We start from the raw sequence: 18,637 nt of genomic DNA, 5'->3' as shown, positions 1-18,637 counted from the left end.
TCACAACAAATGTTTAATTTTTCAAATAAAAAATGTGGAAAACATAAAAAAGCATTTTCTTCGAAAAATGCAAATATCAACGATAAAATCCGAAAATATCCGGCCAGTCATGCATAACTAATGGCGCCCGTGAGAGGAAGTTGAATGAAAGAAACACCTAGGCTTTTTATTATTTACTTTTTGATATTTAACGTGAACAGTGCAAAAACCAATGGCGAACACCAACAGCAATATGTTTGATCTCTCTGGTGAGTACAATTTTTAGATGCTTTCCATAAGAAATTGAATCGATCCAGGCCAGGGTAACTGGAGAGGGGAGGATCACCATTGCATTGTACTTAAAAATTAAAACTCCATTTTCAGAAATCATATTAAACATTTTAATGTAAATAAAATACCCATTATCAGATTATGTGATGGGTGTGGTGATGACTGAGACAAAATCAAGTAATTTCTAAAAGTTGTAAGTTAGAAATGAAATATAAATGATAAGGTAGTACTTCCAATTCCATCCCTTTTTGACAGACTCATGTCTCATCTGGCCCTTTCTCAAATGTTAAAGCTTCAAGGTATCAGCAGATACATTACTAATAATGACTGACAGTCGATTATTTAATAGTACAAGATGGATTGCTCCAATTTGATTAATACAGTCATACAGTCTGGAGGACAAGAGTCTCAGCTACTGAGGCTGGCAAACATTCAAATTTAGTTAACTATGTAGTTCTGCAAAATAACTGTTCTGGAATTGTATGTGGGAAATAGACAGATCCTTGCGAACCCAAACTCCATCACTGTAAGGGGAAAATGTGCTAATTGTTACTCTCTGAATTCTTTTTCACATTCAATACTTACATGTGACCTTCAACTTTGTTTTTAGTATGTTAACGAAATCAGTGTAATTAATGGGCTTTCATAACATTACAGAATTGAACATGTATCTCATTCATGTACATTACATCAAATGAATTTAACCTGGTTATCTGGCTGTACGTCAGGGGCTGACAAACAGATTTTTTTAGGCACTTGTCCAAGGGCAAGTGCATGGTCAAAATTCACTTGCCCTACCTGAATATTTGCTTGTCCCATCATTCATAAACAATATATTATCATATTTATATATATATTTAAAAAATGGAATATAAATATTGAGTAGATCATGCAAACCCCTGCACAAAGCTTTAGATATATGACTTGCATATGGATTTTATTTTTCCAAGTCACTTGCCCAGGGGCAAGTGGTTGAAAAATTCCACTTGCCCACCCTTAAAATTCACTAGTCGGGCAATGGGATTTGTCAGCCCCTGTGTAAGTAGTTTATTTCATATGCTAAGGTATTAAAAATATTTTATGCAATTTTGTTTCTTGTCCCCTTTTTTTTTTTTTTCTAAAATAACAAAAATTTATATTCATGATTCAAAATAGTATTTAATTGTATTTGAATAAAACTAACTACGGCAGAAAATGTGATGGCGCATAAAGGGAAAGGTGTTTACTGATTTTACAAAATACGAGGGGTGATCAAAAAGTTCGAGAACTAATTGAATTACTTCCTTAAAAGAAATAAAGTAAGGTTTCAGAGCTCATTATTGTTTAAAGTAGTCCTCTTCAATTTTAATGCACATCTGCCATTGTTCTGCCCATGCGTGAATCACGTGATCCAGGCGGTCACGTGACATGCTCCGTAGCGGTCTGTTCACAGAAGCTAAAAGGTTTTTCCGAGTCTTATATTTCTTACCATGGAAGTTATTTTTTATAACAAGAACAGTCCATCTGTCAGAAATGGCCAAATCTTGGCAATTGGATTGGTGGATAAGGACATCCCTTCCCAGAATTAGCATGGTGATCATCAAAACTCGAGTCCTCTGGCTCGGGAGTGTCGTTTATTCAATGTGGATAAAGTATGGGCGACCGCTTTTTATCATATCTCTTATGTTTCATGTCTAAAGTAAACGATATTTTAGGGATTTAATAATTATATTATTGTTAAGTAGGAGTGAAACGGTTCACCGCGGTATCGATTTACCACGGTATTTTTTCTCGGTTTGATACATGGTGCAAAATCTTTAATTTTCGGTTCGGTTCATTTTTCGGTTGGGATCGTTATTCAGTCGGGTTTGGCATAAGGTAAAACACGTTACTCAGTATAAATAAGTATAGAAAACGTAAATTTTTTATGACTGATAGTTTGTAAAATAATTTTTGACGGTCAAAAAATTCTAATCAATTTCTTCTAGTCAATTTGCAAATAAAAATTCGTAAATTAAGTGACTAGATTTAGTAAAAGAAAGCATAAAACAAGGTTGAATTTGTTTCCTTCTATCAAAATGTATCATATCGAAAATAACCGTACTGAGACAAAATTATACAATACATATTGAACCATGAAGGAGGTGTATCGTTTCACACCTATTGTTAAGATATGCAACTATTTTCTTATTATAACTTGGCGATCTTTTATAACAAATTGCATCTAAGGACACATCTTTTCTGCGGCTTGCTTCCGCTGGGCAACAGAACAAACATCATTTTTAACCATCTCCTTGCCTTCTGTAAAATAATCAATCCAATTAATGATTGAACTTCTGGTAAGACTTTGGTCTTCATAAACCTTGTACAAATTATATTCTACTGCAAAGGAATTTCCAATATATACGTTAAACTTTACAGCCGTTCGTTGCTCGAGTACAACTGAGTCAACCATTTTTTGTCACAAGTCACCTACATATTGAGAATGTCCAATATATGATGTCTCAATTTTTTTTTCTACAGAATACTGTAAATACATATCATTCATAGTTTATATTTTCCTTCCAAGGATAATTGATTGTTAACATTAGAGTGATTTTATTCCTTTTTCAGGCATGTTTTAGAAGAAATGAGTTAAATCTGATTTCACAGGTGTTTTGTACTACTTTAAAGTAATTGACTAGACAGAATTGATTATATATTTTTGGGAAAAAACAGGCATATTTTTAATCTTGGCCCAAGTTGGCCTTAAAAAAATGACTACTAAATCATGGTGCTCACTTAAATGAGATACTGGTCCTTATTATAATTTCTTGACAAGCAAGGAAAAAAAATAAATTCCCTTCCGAAACGTATTTAAAACCCAGAAAATTTATTGACAAGCAAAAAAAAAAAAAACAAAACAAAACAAAAAAACACACACACAAAAAATTCCCAAACGTGAAAAACTCCTATTTCATGGTGGTGATGGTGGGATCCAAGTTTTCTAGTGGGGTCCAAAGTCATTTTTTATTTGCTTGGTATAAAGCAACAATTTTCATGGTCTAGAATGCTGAAGCCTCTGACATTTTCTAACGCTACATTTAGGATTGAAATAAATTGTTCCCATTTGTCCAGGTTTAATAGCAATTAACTTCCACAATGCATAAAGTGTTAATGTTGTCACACTTGAAGGAAGGAAAATTGGGAAAAAACTTCATGTTTGTTTTCAGCATTTCCTGAAATGTTTTATCCTGGACATCGCTAATAACATTTTATTCCCAGAATTTCCTCACAATTTTAGCCTGGGTATTGTGAGTGACATGTTTAATTTTCACATGCTACATAACATAGAAAAGACAGGATTTATACAACAGGAATAGTTTACTGTAACACCTGAAGGAAGGTGAAGGTAAAACGTAGGAAACTTTAATTATTGTGTTAACTTAGCACATTATAATATTAAAACATGGAATTGTAAGTTGATATAGAAACTGTCAAATTTACAACAATTTCAAGTCTTAGAAAAGGGGAAAAAAAAATATATGTTGCTATATTTTTTGAAAAGAATACAGCATTGTAAATTGTGTTCATGTTTATAAATTACTTTTACAATATATGTAAATTCATTATTACTTAGTGATTTTCTAAATTTTTATATACATTTAAACTCATTTATATACCAGTAATATAAAAGACTTAGAGATTTGGGTTAGAATAGGGAAATGAAGTGTTAATTAAGTCAGGTCAGGGACAGATATTGTTTTCACAGTATTTCCCATATTCTGCCAAATGGTTACATTTAAGTTAACATGTATGTTATTTTGATGTGTAAATGTCATGAAGAAGAACATGTTACAAGCTGTCATCATGATCATAGTTACTAACATGCTAATTTACATCAGATTTTAGGCAGTAAGTAAGGAGTTCAGTAAATATATATATATATAAACAGAGATTCCTATTGCATTTCTCAGTTTAGCAAGTTTTGCTACTTTCACAAGTAAGAATCATTCTCAACTACAGTCAAACCTTGTTATTTCGAACGTAAGATTAACCAAAATTAAACTTTGAGATATCCGTTGGTTCGAGATCGCCAGGGTAAAAATCATAAAGAATAAGTAATTGGGACTCACAGCTCACTTGGACATTTCCCTGTTATTTGAGATATGGGTGTTTGAGATAACCAGGGTTAACTGTAGTTTCATTTGTACAATTTAGACCAAGGTATTGCTAAGATTAGAAAAAGAATGTTTTGATTTGGTTATATAAATAGAAATTACCACTGTGAAGGCCTTGAATTACTTATTTAACTAGAAAGATGTATGCTGTTATTTAAGACAATGCATTGAGGGGGTTTAGTTAGAGGGAGCAGTAACTCATCATGATATCACTGATAAAGGATTCGAGGGCCTTGTTTTGATGAATCCAGCATATGCTAGATTTCTCATGGATTGTTAAGAAAAAGCAGTAGATTCTCAGTTCATTTCTAGCCATTTGGTAGCAAAGTTTTCATGTTGTATCACCATGTTCATCCAGTGGCTGTCGGGAGAAGCTGAAGTATTAGATTTCTAATTGATGGGAAACTTTACAGCTTCAAGATATATAGACCAAATGTTTGCAAATAATTAATAGGTATTTGCCTCCCATAAAATTTATCATTTGGAGTGTGGTGGTCCAAGTGTACATTTGTCTAACAGAGTGCTCATTTTTGTGGATTAACTAAGTGGGTAGCAAGCCCTGCACATACTGTGGAAAGAAGAAGTATATATTGTTTACATGTGTTCATCATTGACATGTTCTGATGGGGGAGTCAGCAGGGAGCTCAAAAGCCTAGAACTTGACTGTGGTCAGTAGAACTGAGTGGCTGCAATTATTTGTAATTCTTCCTGGATGTTTGTTGTTACAGATCTGACACCTGAAGAGCAACAGCTTCTGGAAACCATTCGAGAGAGGAAACAAAAGCTCCTAAAAGAAATCCAGGTATGTTGCTACTTTTTTTTTTTACTTATTTCCTGGAACATGTGGGATGGTATCTTTATGATAAATGTTTTTTTTTTCTTTCTCTTTTACTTCCCTTTTTAGATTGGTACATCATTGTATTATTTGGTTATCAGGCAATCTTTGTGAGAAAAATCAATTCACATCTGCAGCTTCTCAGATGTGTTTTCCCCCAAAAACACTTCATGTTCTCAACTGCATCCTTCCTTTTGTCAAAATTAATTTTAAGGAAGCACTGATTTACTTGAAGATTATAGATGGAAGATTATAGATGGCCATATTCCCTGCTTTAGTATAGAATTCATACATGTAATACAATGTATATGTCTTGAATTCCTGGGAAACTTAAAAAGAAAAGAGATTGTGTTTTGTACTGTTCTTTGTGCTGGTTCAGCGACTCGGGGGGAAACTTTTTTTTTCATGTGTAAGCTAAGATAATTAAAACTGAGAGAATTAATGGTGTGTGGGATTTTGAAGTGCCAGACAGCTGATTGCTCTGTCTACGGAAGCTGACAAGCAACAGGATAAAGACAGGGTCCAGATAAATCTAAAGGTCAAATAGCAAGCTGGTATCAACAAAATAAAAAAGGGAAGAAAATAAAGATTAGGTCATAAACTGGAAGAATCTGTTATGTTATCATGGTGTCAACTTGTGTAAAATCTGTTCAATCCTGCTTTTTAACCTTTTGACAAGAAATTAAATAGGATTTATTATTATGACTGTAATTTTTTTTTTAAAGTTATTTTAAAGTATTGGCACTCTTAAAATTTTTTTTCTTGTTTCACTATTATGGTTAAGAGTATCAAAATTTGTATAAAATGATATCATTTCCCTGTTAGTGATTCTGAACTACTCCATCAAAGCTTTCTTCAGATGAAAAAAAAAAAATATTTGTCACCCGAAAAAAACTGGAGATGCATGAGGCATTATGATGACTCATGCAGAATTAAAAGAGTCTTCTTCAAATAAAATGTTCCTGAACCATTAATGTTATTCCCCACATATTTTTGGGCACAGTTGTTCTTAGGCCTTCTGGACTGACAGTTCTTTACTGATTATTCTGGGCAGTAAGCACTGTCAATAATATCCACTGTAAAGTTGTCCATTATTTGGGGGTCATGTCCACGATTGACAATTTATTATAATGAGTATTAATCATCTCTTTTATTTTCCTCCAATAACCATGTTGTGATCGAGGCATTTAGCTGTTTTTTGTCTTTATTTCCTGTGTTAATGATGCATGTGAATGGACTATTTCCTACTTTGATTTCAATATATCCGAGTGGAAAATTTGCGTTAAAATTGTGCATCAATAATCTTATGTGTTATCAAAAAGTAACAGGATCTCTTGTGTCTTCTTTTGATTTTATATAAATTACAATGGAATTTTAAAATTTATGTCACAACTATAAAATTATCAAGTGGATTCATTTTTCCCCAGTATATTTGTATGTAAACATATTAAATGGATGGGATGTTGTGTTCGACTTTTATGGATTAAAAAGACGAGAAACGAAAGTGTACTTCTTTGTAAAAATGTGAATGTTTGTGGAAACTATGTGTTAGCATAGATCATATAAATGGTTTGGAAAAAAAATCAAACTTTTAAAATGATGCTTATGGATGATGGAGTTGTGTGTGATAAAACTCTTTTACACTGGGGAAATTTACTTAAGGTATATATTGAAAATGGCTGGAATAGTATAGCTTCAATACATGTCAGTCTGTGCTAGTTTTATCTTTATGATTAAATTTAAGCACCTTTTGAGATAACTATGAGATGTTTTGCAAGGCTACTGAAATAGGAGAGACTCAATTCCTTGAATTTAACATTTTCAAAAAGTCATAAAATTTCTTCTTTTTTTTTTAATGCTGAAAAATTTCAAAACTTGTCTGTAGCAGTTAAAAAAAACATGAGAGTAATATAGAAACATTTCAATGCAAGAATGTCCAATTTGATACATTGCACATACCGGTACAAAATCTTTATAGCAATTTGTACAATCCCCTAGTTCTAAATTTGCAGAATTAAAACTTTTATTTGGTTTATCTTTCTTTTTTTTTCTAGGAACTCAAAGATGAAATAGCTGAGGTTTCCAATGAAATGGAGACCATAGAGGTCTCAGATGAGAGGTAAGATCAGCTTTATCAGAGAGGGAAAGGGGGGAAAACAGGGTCTTTTCATCTGGAACTACAAATGTGTTATCTTTGTAACAAAAAAAAAAATCCCATTGTTTTTGAAACACAAATGCTGCTTTTATCTGAATTCCACCAATGTCTTGGCATTAGGGATTGTAGAAGTTGATTATAATCAACCAATGACATCATTCCTACCATCTGTCAGTTGCAAGGAGTCCGAGAAAAGATTTGCGGGGTTTTTAGTGTTTTTCAAACATACCTCAGATCAGACGAAAACCATTTTGGTTTGTGTGTGTTGAGAATGGAAGGGGATGATCGCAGAATAAATATTGAAACAGCTGATATAGGTCACTGTGACTTAAAACGAGTCAGATATAGTTATTAAAAGAAATTGAAAAAATAATTGGGAAAATGTATACATGCTTAGTCCCAACAATTTTCTTTAAATGCATGGCCATACCAAATGAATGATTTCAGTCTGTGTTTGTTTACAGGGACTGTGTATAACTGTATATTTTGTGAAAATAGCTCATTTAGGGGCCTGTATTCACCATCAAACAATGATTTTTTTTTTCTTTTATGATGTATCTTTTCTTTTATGATGTATCTTTTTTTTGTAGCAAAAACAATCCCAAGAATAAACAGATGTCCATTGGGAAGAAGAAGTTTAACATGGATCCAAAGAAGGTAAAACACAATAAGCAAGAACATTACATATACTTGTAAAATTAAGGGTCCAATACAAGTTGCTTCCCCTTTTTTCTTACCCCGTCCCATTTATCCTATCTGTACTTTTGTCCGATAGTATAATAAACATGTCCATATTTAAAACAAAAAAAAAATGAATTATTTAGTAGATACTTGCATATAACGAAATCATTTTTTTCTCAAACACTACTAGAAAAATGATGAATGACCAATAAACTTATCATTTTCAACTGGCCCTTGCTATAAACCTGTTTTGCTGTACACATTTAACAAGACAGTTTTAAGCTCCCATAAATGTTGATTAGTAAATGATAGTAAACTCTTATGCCCCTAATAGTAAACTTAGTAAATGAAAAGCCCTTCACAGAAACAGTTAAATGTAATGATTGTTTTTTAAAGAAACATTATTAACAGACATTTCATCATCCAAGTATTCCATAGCGCAAGCATTTAATTGACAGAAACAGTCTCCATTCCATTTACAAAAATTGGTTTTAAATTTCAAAAAGCTGCAAATTAATAAGGTTTATGGAGATTTACATTATGGAGAGGCAATTAATATAATTATTTTTTGACTGTATGCATTTATCTGTGGTAGGCACTGCTTTTTCTTTGACCTCAGAACCATCATTAATGTCAGAAAATGACTATTTACTTCCCACATAGCAATTGGAGTTGTGGTTACAAAAAAGTGTTTTGCAGTCTTTTTTAAAACGTCAGTGTAAATTGATTTACATGGCATTCTGAGTTGCTGAAGAGGGCAAAAGTGAAAGAATAATTTGAAATTTAGATTACTCTGACTACTTATGGAACCATGCCATATCTTTATTAAATTAAAGTACTAAATTTATCGTGTGGCAGGAATTTTTGTTGTTGTTGCTTGATTACATGGATATAAATGCAGAGAAAGAGAATAAAAGCTAAAGGAATCTGAATGCACTGTTATCTTTATGAGCCTTGTGTGTGATAGGTTTTCCTCGAGCAATAAACAAAAGGAGATCCAAAAATTGTGACGAGAAACAGTTTTCATTTCTTGAATTATATTTTATGGTTCCCCTCATTTCTGATTAAAAAAAATCTTTGCATGTTTAAAATATGTTAGCATCTTCTCATGTTTTTGCCTTAATAAAAGATCATGTGTCTTTGAGGGATGTACAGATAAACCCCCCTCCCCCTTTCTCCCCCCTACCTCTTCCTAATACTCTTTTTATTAAACCCATACATATTCAAAAGCAATAAGGAAGAAATTGTAAGTAAGTAGATAGTTTTTAATGGGATAGATTTGGTAAAACACACTTTATTCTTACCTTCCTGCTCTCTAAGTACCAAAAAAAAAAAAAAAAAAAACCAAGCATGTAAAATTATATCAGAGTATATGGATTGCTTATTTAAAAATTTAGATTACATAACAAATTGTTCTGCTGCTGCTAAAGAGATTTCAAGTGCTTATAAGTGCCACACATCATGAAAACTAAAGTAGGGGGACTCTTGTATCTTCAATTTTTGAACCGTTCACACAGTCGTATGAATTGTCAGATATGTTTGTAGAAGTACTTTTTAAAGATAAGCTTTTCTTTATTAATTTAAGAGATGTGTATTGTGAAGGGTGTGTTTTTTGTGGTTGAACAAAGACCACTCTATGCACAACAAATACCCATAGTTTGTGAACAGTTAGGAGTTCATAATCAGCATTCATGTGGTTTCTATTCATCTTATAAGACAGACAGAATTGGCACATATACATGTATTTATGTCTTATTCGTCTGTGTTCTTTGACATTGTACATGGGGATCATATCTGAATATTTGATGATATGTCCGTGTTTAATTTAATCGGCTTTAAATTATAAGTCAATTATCTTAAGGTTGAATTAAAAAAGAAACTAAATATTCCATCAAATGTGTAAAAAAAAAAAAATCTTTAAACAATAAAGCCAATATTTTAGTTACCAACCAGTGTATAATTAAAAATTTTTCATCTACACAGAAGGATTTGAAGGAAGAATAGACAAAGTTATTTTTTATGTCTGATAATGAATTGTATGTAAACCTTTTGTCTTCATATTTCCTCATTATTTGAAATTTGTTTACAGGGCATTGAGTACCTGATTGACCATCAGCTCCTTAACAATGACCATCAGGAAGTTGCCAAGTTTCTGTATCAGGGAGAGGGACTGAACAAAACAGCTATAGGGGACTACTTAGGGGAACGGTAAGCTCCTCTATCATTCATGGTACCGGGGGGGGGGGGGGGGGGGGGAGGGGAAGAAACCACTTAGGAATAGGAGATTTGTAAGTTTCTTAATGGGGAAGGATAGGGAACTACTCAGGACAACCAAAAGTCAAACAGTAGTATGTCTTTCAGTTATATATTGAATAGCATACTCTAGAAATGCACAATGTTTCATTGTATTTTTTATTGTTACACATTTTGAAACAAATTGATTTTTGTATTAGGATAGATTAGACAACATTTTAGAAACTACAGAAGGGGCTGAAGTTCCTTTCAAGCTTGCATAAACATTTACAATCAAAATATCAAGTCTAGATTCAAATTACCAATAGACAAATTAGACTGTTCTTAGAGAGCCATGATAGTAACTGAGGTTAGGGAGAATCAGGTTTGACGGTATAAATTTTTGCTGTAACCAAAAAAAAAAAACCCCTGTAGACTTTTACATGTTGAAACTGGTCAGTGTAATAGTCACGGAAAGTACATTGGTAAACCACACCTGGCCAAATGTGATTGATGATCGGTGCATATTGACTCCTGTGACCTCCCTTTGTTTGTGTTGCAACGCACAGCTTGTGAATGAATACATGGTCTATAGTAAGCAATAAAATAGTTGCGTGTCGTGTGTATTTATTGGTTTTTATCATCAGGATTTGTCACCTGGTAGAAGACGTGTAAATGTGTGACATCATCTGTCTAGTCAGTCATGCATGTCCATTGATGTGTCCAATCATGCGTAATTGTTGTAATATTTAGTACAAGTTGAGTAATGAAACAGAAAATGTGACAATTTATTCCAAGGTTATGATTAATCAAAACATCATAATATAAATATGTATCATCAAACTCCTTATTCAAGATGACATAAATGATAGGTTAAGCATTTTTCATGTCCATTGTTTACTATAATTGGACATGATCATATAAATGACAATTCAATCAAAATTTTGTATGTTCATTGATAATGGAAAATAATTTTGAAGGAACTTTTTTTATGTAATATGTAGTTTAAAAGATTGTTGATTTCAAGAGGTATATGTTTCTTTAAGGGAAGTATGCCTTGTCTGAGAAGATAGAAATACATTTCAAACCTAGCAATATAATGTCAAATGATGTTGGTTTAGAACAGAAAATGGATTGGAATTTATTTTAAATATCTATTTACTTAAATGAAAGTAATAACAAAGCACAACCAACCAAAAAGTAAGCATTGTTTTGTATGTTTAAGTATTAAAACAGTTACGTTTCCTTTTACAGGAATGACTTTAATATATCCGTTCTGAAGTCATTTGTAAATGAACATGAATTCTCGGACATGATTCTGGTTCAGGCATTGAGGTAAGTCATGTCACGCTGTCATAGTTATATGTCCTGAAAAACTCCCAAGATCTTGCATCGGGTCAAATTATTACTTCAGAGTTAAAGTTGATCAGCTATTTTCATGAAATGAATTTGCTAGAGCCATGTGATTCATGTTACTTGTTGATTTTATGCAAATTAAGCTACTTCCTAGTATGTACTAGAAGAAATGACATTTTTCGTAGTGTCTTTAAAATACCTATGTTAGACTTCAGTTCCTCAAGGGTTAAATGAAGAAGAAATATAGTACAAAGCCATTTTAAAGTGTTTTGCCCAGATAGTATGTCAAGTATAATGGATTTATCTTAGAAAAAAGCTTGTAAAAGTAATATATAAATGCTGGCTTTTTTGTTTGTCTGGGATAATGTTTGGAAAGTAAAATGTTTTGAAAGATAAAATAAGTTATTACCTTTATCAAAGAAATAGATAAACACAAATGTGCAGGCTATGCACATTGACAAAAACCAAATTTAATGGTAATAAAATGAATCTATCTTAAGAATGAATCAGTATATCTTGAAGTGAAATGTATAAAAATGTTTAAATGTTATTGTTAACTGCAGCAGAAAGATGAAAAATTATGCACAGTTAAATTTAGCTTGTTTACAAAAGTTGTTGCTTTTTATACATTTTTATGCAGTTTTACAATATTATGGCAAAATAAATTTTATTCTTTTTCATAAAGTTTTCAAAGATAAGTACACTGTATCTCGTTGTAATTTCAGGCAATTTTTATGGAGTTTCCGTTTGCCAGGAGAGGCACAAAAGATTGACAGGATGATGGAGTGTTTTGCTGAGAGATACTGTGAGCTCAACCCGGGAGTTTTTACCAGTACAGGTACCAGTATTTAACTTTTTAACATCATGGACGCAGATCTTTGTGAAGACTATCTTGAATCAGCAAATGTATGCGTTTGCCATAAAACAAAAAAAAAATGTATATATTTATTCTTGAATGTTATGAAATCCTTTGGATTCTTGGATTATATCGTTTTCTCTAAATATCAGTAATGGTATAAGGCACACAACACATGAATGAGGCTAAAATTATCAATGTGGGTACATGTAATATGTTGCTGGAAGGAATTTTGTTTCATGGAAGGCTTTGAAAAGTACTGTTCATTTTAATGCTACGCAGTATAAAACAAGAGATACCTTTACTTTTTCAGACACCTGTTACGTGTTGTCATTTGCCATCATCATGCTGAACACCAGTCTCCATAATCCCAGTGTTAAAGATAAACCAACCGTGGAGAGATTCATCTCAATGAACCGTGGCATCAACGATGGTGGGGATCTACCACCTGAACTACTCACAGTGAGTAACCTTCCCTGTCTGAAGGCAGGGGGTCATTTTGATGCAGAAACAACCTTATACTCCTAATACGTCTCATACCCATATGTATTTTGAGGTGAGGTGGAAATAATTTTGTATGTCTGAATTAGAATATTTTTATTCAACCTAACAATTCTGAAAATTATTTATATCATCCCTTGAAAATCATTGCCCCCCCCCCCCCCCCCAAAAAAAAAAATTGCTTGAATTTCATTAACATAAACATTATCTATAGCTTAACAATTATGGTGAAAAAAAAAAAAAATTATTTATAAATGCAACAGTAGATGTTTTCAGAATCAAGTTCATTTTGGTCTTTTTAGAGTTTGTATGAAAGCATCAAGAAGGAACCCTTTAAGATTCCAGAGGATGATGGGAATGACTTGATGCATACTTTCTTTAACCCTGACAAGGAAGGCTGGTTGTGTAAACAAGGTAAGACGGTGCCTTTATAATGTTTGGGATACAGGTGGATTCTGGAAAGAATCACAGGACTGTTTATTGTTGGCAAGGTTCTTCTAGAATTTCACCCCATACAACCTTTGAACTGCATGTTAGAATGACAAAATTATAAATTACTAATCTTGGGGGAAAAACCCCCAAATTCTTGCTAAAAAATACAAAAGAACTTCTATGCCTGCAAAAATATTATTTTCGAACTTGCTCTACCCCGTAAAATTAAAATTTTGTTTAATGAAAGTGTAGTGGTTAATGATGTTCCATTAAAATGAATTCTCTGTGTATTTGGAATCTATGTGATGTGCTTGTGTATTTCTCTTTTTATCCCCCTTTACTTACACAGGGGCCAAAAAAATCAGTAAGTTTGGTGTATTACTGCCATGTTCTTGTTGACTCTTTGTTTTATATTTCATATCAAAGACATTCTTTCCTGGTCAAATGTGGCAAAAGCTTTTTGGTGCTTGGAAAAGTGATTTATACATCTCGGGAGTTGTTTTTATTTAATGGATTGTTATTACGTTGGTGCTGAGCTATAGTTATGAACCAAAAAAAAAAGATGTGTAGATATTTTTGATAGTTATAGAAAATACCTGTTTAGAATAAAATTAGCATGGAGGCATATAGGTGGTAGAAGTTCATATTATTTTGCTCCAAAACGTGGTGCGTTTGACCAGTTGTTGCACAAAGTAACTCATTTCCGAGCATGTATCTTCCTGCTAATCAGAATTAACTGATCATCAACATTCAACAGTGGTAGAGAATTTTAAAAAGAACATGTGTATCTATACATGTACCTAAAGAGATTTCTATAATATACATTGTATAAAACAATATTGGTATAAAACAGAAAACTGTTAGAAAAATCCTAATTTTGTACAATATACATGTACATGTACTTGAAATTTCTATGTTGGAATTGCTTGATAATAAACTAGTAGATATATCTGTCAGCTGATCATGTGGCTTCAAAAGAATGTATTTATAAGACCTTATACCTAGTATAAAGCACTGTAATACACATTTAACCATTTCTGTATAACTATTGTTACTTGGGTCAAGATACTAGTGTATTATCCAACTGTTAGTCATGGTGGTGGAAGAAAATGTAGCCAGAAGTAAAATTTCTCTACTTCAAAATAATGATTATAATATCATCTCTGAATATTGCTGTTTACAACATTATAGTGTGAAAAAATGTATTATATTCCATTGTATCCAAGCACCTTATGGTTTTGTCTTTTAGTTTATGGCAAAATACCAGTAAATCTTTTGTAAAATTTGATAATATTTTGTTTCACAAGAAAGAATGTCTCTATTGTTAATGCTTTTCATTGAATGTGCATGGATTTTCAATTTCTAGTGGGTAAATTTGTGAGTGATAACCTGTTTTTGCTAATTTTCCCACAATACTTATTTATGAAAATAGAGAGGAGGAAAAAGAAATGTCTGCTATTGATATAACTTGAAAGAAATAACCAAAAAAAAAAATTTAGGAGCTTTTATTGTTAAAAAAACTATGTTGTTATCATCTGCATGTGAATGAGGAAAAACAAGATAACTTTTCTTACTGTTTTTTTTTTTCGTAGGTGGAAGAATAAAGAACTGGAAGAGAAGGTGGTTCATTCTCAATGACAACTGCTTGTATTACTTCCAGTTCACAACAGTATGTAACAGATTTTAGAACTAAAAAACAAACAAAACAAGAAATAAATCTTGTAATATTTCATTATTTTTGATGACCCTCTCTTGCCAAATTAAATTGTATAAAGTAGAAAATCACCACTTTTTTTTTTCTATATCTATTGATCAGGTTGGATATGAAAAAAAAACTAATGTTAACTGTCTAGCTTTGCTTTTTGTTAATTATTAAAAGTGATGCTCTCATTTAAAACAAGGAAGTGCTGTAAAGGGAAGTAGAAATATATTAAACTATTTAATTTGGGATTTCATGGAAGAGACCCAAAAACATGTATATTATTAAATGTGAAAACTTACTGACTCAAAGACACTTCCTTTGAAAAATGATTTTGATAAATGGAGTAATATGTATGTTTTCTTTTGTATTTTTTTCCCTTTAATTTCAAACCATGTATTTGCATGTATTTTATGGAATAGATAAATGGCTTTTTCTCTGAATGTTTCAAAAGACAAAATTTGCAATTTCTTAATTGTGATTTCTTTCTTAATCGTATATATATAATTCTAAGTCTTTGAAAAGGCTTTTAAAGACTACATCTATAATCACTTTGTAAAAACTTTGTTCTTAATTATCACTACTAACTTGTCAGATTGATATAATAATAAATTGTTTCTGTAGGATAAGGAGCCCAAAGGAATCATTCCTTTAGAGAATATCTCAATCAGGGAGGTACCAACAGACAAAGCCAACAAACCGTTCAGCTTTGAGCTGTTTGCCACAGGACAGGACATCATTAAGGCTTGTAAGGTTGACAAGGAAGGAAAGGTTGTAGAAGGTAGGGGCTCTTCTCTGATAACACAGTTCTTCCCCCTTTAGTCTGGGTTTAAAACATGCTTCATCTTTGTATTTCAGTGAGGTAAGATTTTCATGATTGGTCGTTTGAAAAATATCAGTATTGAAAGTAACTATTAGGGAAGTAAAAAGATTTAGATCTTCTGTTTTTTGAAAGGGGGGGGGGGTTCATTTTTTTTTGTTTTTTGCCTACTGTCCATTTGGCACTTTATGTTGTCTGATGAAAAGGATTTGTCTAGGTTTTGAGCCAAGATCATATTTCAGATGATACATGTTGGTCATGCATATAAGGCTATAAAATCTTGTTTAGCTTGTTGGTTCGTTGTTTGTTGGGAACAAATTCTATTTGATTTGTAGAACTAGGGAGAATTATAGAAGTTCATGGTGTTTTAAGAGATGGAAGTATACATGTGATTTGCATGCCACTCAACCCTCTTTCTTTGGCTTTGTGTCTTTTTTAAAAAAATCTTTAAAATATTTGTCATCTTTCATGCCTGTGTTAGACTTTATTGGGCACAATCTCAATAAATGTTTTTGATTTCTCCCTGTAGGAAAACACAATGTTTACAGAATGTCAGCTGCCAATGCAGACGAGAAGGATGAATGGATACGCTGTATAAGGTATTGATTGATATCCTCACAGAACTGAATCATCTTAACCGTCATCATTAAGAATTACCATTTAGACTTTAAAGTCACAATTTTTTGTTGTCTTGCAGACAAAGTATAAGTGAGAATCCATTTTACGACATGTTGGCAGCAAGAAGAAAGAAGGCAGCTCATGTGAAATGAACAGTTGTCTTTCTTGACCAATTGAGGCCCAGAAAATATTAACCAATTTCAGTTAACCAGTGATTCGTATTGCCATCGTGGACCCTTGGAGCATATGTTTATATATAAATATACTGAAGCATACTCAGAAATCTGTACTATTTTATTTTCACCAGACACTAACATGATTTGCCGCATATGAACATGCCTCAATTTCTTGTGCGATTTAATTGTGAGAGAATCCACTTTTTTTCAGCATCGCTAGTCTGTGATACTTCTCATGATAATTAAATATACTAGAATTGCTTTTATTTAATGATATAATTGATCTTAGAAAGTAGATATTTTTTGATCATTTAATTCTTGCTAAACACAGAAGTCAGTGAACATATCGGTTTACTAAGGTGTGTTTTCTTTTTTTTTTCAATGCAAATAAGGTGCAATTTTTTTAAAGCCAGTGTGAATTGTCATTACTTATTTAATATAAGGATTTATCTGAAAAAAAAATGCTCATTTTGAAAAGTGGTGTAATTGTGCTTGCAATATTTATTCCTGATAATTTAAAACAAAAACCAAAAAAAAAAAAAAAAATTATGCCAGCATAGCATTAACAAGTTTTTTTCTAAACGTATTTTCAATTGGGGAAGGAATTAGATTTTTGTGTATTGGATTAAAGACAAAATAATAATATTTTTTTAAATTCAGCTACTGAGCCTTCAAGTATAGATGATTATTCAAAGTTGCTCTTTCTACATTTTGTAATGTTTTGGGTATAGTAAATAGTCTGTCAGAAGTACATTTACATAAAACATATTTTTTAATAATAATTTGTTCTGTAAATTTGTTTCATGTTAAAAAAAATCCCTTATCAGCAGGAGTAATTTTTCTGTGATATTCACATGGTAACTTCTCAACAGAGGATGTTCTAGTCCTGCAATCACAGCATTGTATTACTTGTAACTCATTATGTACATAAACATTTTTATTTTCATGCAACTATAATTGTCACCCACATGTATTTGTGTATTTGATATAGAAAATAACTGATTAATAAACGAGATTGGACATTAAAATCTCTTTTCTTTTCTTTTTTTTCTTTTTTTTTCTGATATGAAATGTGACATGGCCATATTTTGGTCAGCTGAATTACTCACGTGACCTTTTGCTATCTATCATCATCCGCTGTTATGCTTCTTTCATAATCTTTAAAACTTTTTTGATCAAATGTAACCAAAATATATAACTGTGGACAAAAGAAGGCATGCAGAAGGTGGTCTTGGTTCCCTGGGCTCTGAGAAGTTGGGGAAAATCATGAAAATTATGCAAGCTTCTAATTTCTTTAATGGGTTTTCGAGTGATCTAAATTTTATTACTGAAAATCCCTTGGGGGGGGGGGTGTCCAGATCGCTCTATGTAAACCCCCCTTCTGCTGGATAAGCTACTGGCACCAGAGAATAAACTGAATGTTTGTGATGTGTATTTTACAGTATACTACTGTGATGACCATGGTTTAAAAATAATACTAAAATGATGATTAGAAACTTTTCTTCAGCCTTTCCTTTATTTTTCTTATAGGACGATAGGGAAAAAGATAAGTGAATATTATAAATATATAATGAAATGATACATTTATAATGAATATGGATAAATATTATGAAGTAATGATTTACAAATTAAGGTATATGTGTGCATTCTAAACAATTATTTATAGAATTGGAATTTTGAACTGTTGCCTTTCCATATAAGTTAATGCCTTATACAAATTCTTTCAGTTCTATGTAACAATTTATCCATCATTTTTGTATAGATACACGTACACGTAAATGTTCAATGGGTTACATGTACGTCCAGTTTCCTCATACATGATACAATTAGCTCTAGATTTTAGATTTAAGATATATATCAAAGACAT

The 18,637-nt window shown here is 32.0% G+C and overlaps 1 protein-coding gene across 4 annotated transcripts; it reads left to right on the top strand.

Annotated features, from left to right (window-relative positions):
* The first annotated feature begins 111 nt into the window (after positions 1–111).
* On the top strand, positions 112–17,798 carry LOC133190437 (cytohesin-1-like). Of its 4 annotated transcripts, XM_061326075.1 has the most exons (14): positions 112–248; positions 5,138–5,211; positions 7,299–7,363; positions 7,990–8,056; positions 10,170–10,288; positions 11,567–11,647; positions 12,394–12,506; positions 12,838–12,986; positions 13,328–13,439; positions 13,807–13,821; positions 15,050–15,126; positions 15,781–15,937; positions 16,506–16,575; positions 16,674–17,798. In XM_061326075.1, exons 1-14 carry the CDS (start codon positions 212–214, stop codon positions 16,744–16,746), a joined length of 1,209 nt encoding a protein of 402 aa, XP_061182059.1. In that variant the 5' UTR covers positions 112–211; the 3' UTR covers positions 16,747–17,798. The 4 variants fall into 4 exon arrangements, with proteins under 4 accessions (XP_061182059.1, XP_061182061.1, XP_061182063.1 ...); XM_061326077.1 differs by lacking the exon at positions 13,807–13,821; XM_061326078.1 differs by lacking the exons at positions 112–248; positions 5,138–5,211 and adding an exon at positions 6,752–6,906.
* Positions 17,799–18,637: the final 839 nt, after the last annotated feature.

The sequence above is a fragment of the Saccostrea echinata genome, unplaced genomic scaffold (assembly GCF_033153115.1).
Source record: "Saccostrea echinata isolate AGI-Se365-2 ecotype Australia unplaced genomic scaffold, CSIRO_AGI_Sech_v1 ptg000022l, whole genome shotgun sequence".
NCBI lineage: Eukaryota > Metazoa > Mollusca > Bivalvia > Ostreida > Ostreidae > Saccostrea > Saccostrea echinata.
Note: the sequence above shows the minus strand (reverse complement) of the source record. Positions and strands in the feature narration are given on the sequence as shown.

Coding starts and splice junctions, on each gene's coding strand:
- LOC133190437 (XM_061326075.1), top strand. CDS start 212: ATGGCGAACACCAACAGCAATATGTTTGATCTCTCTG. Junction 10,289..11,566: donor GGGGACTACTTAGGGGAACG/GTAAGCTCCTCT, acceptor TTCCTTTTACAG/GAATGACTTTAATATATCCG. Junction 15,127..15,780: donor ATTACTTCCAGTTCACAACA/GTATGTAACAGA, acceptor TTGTTTCTGTAG/GATAAGGAGCCCAAAGGAAT.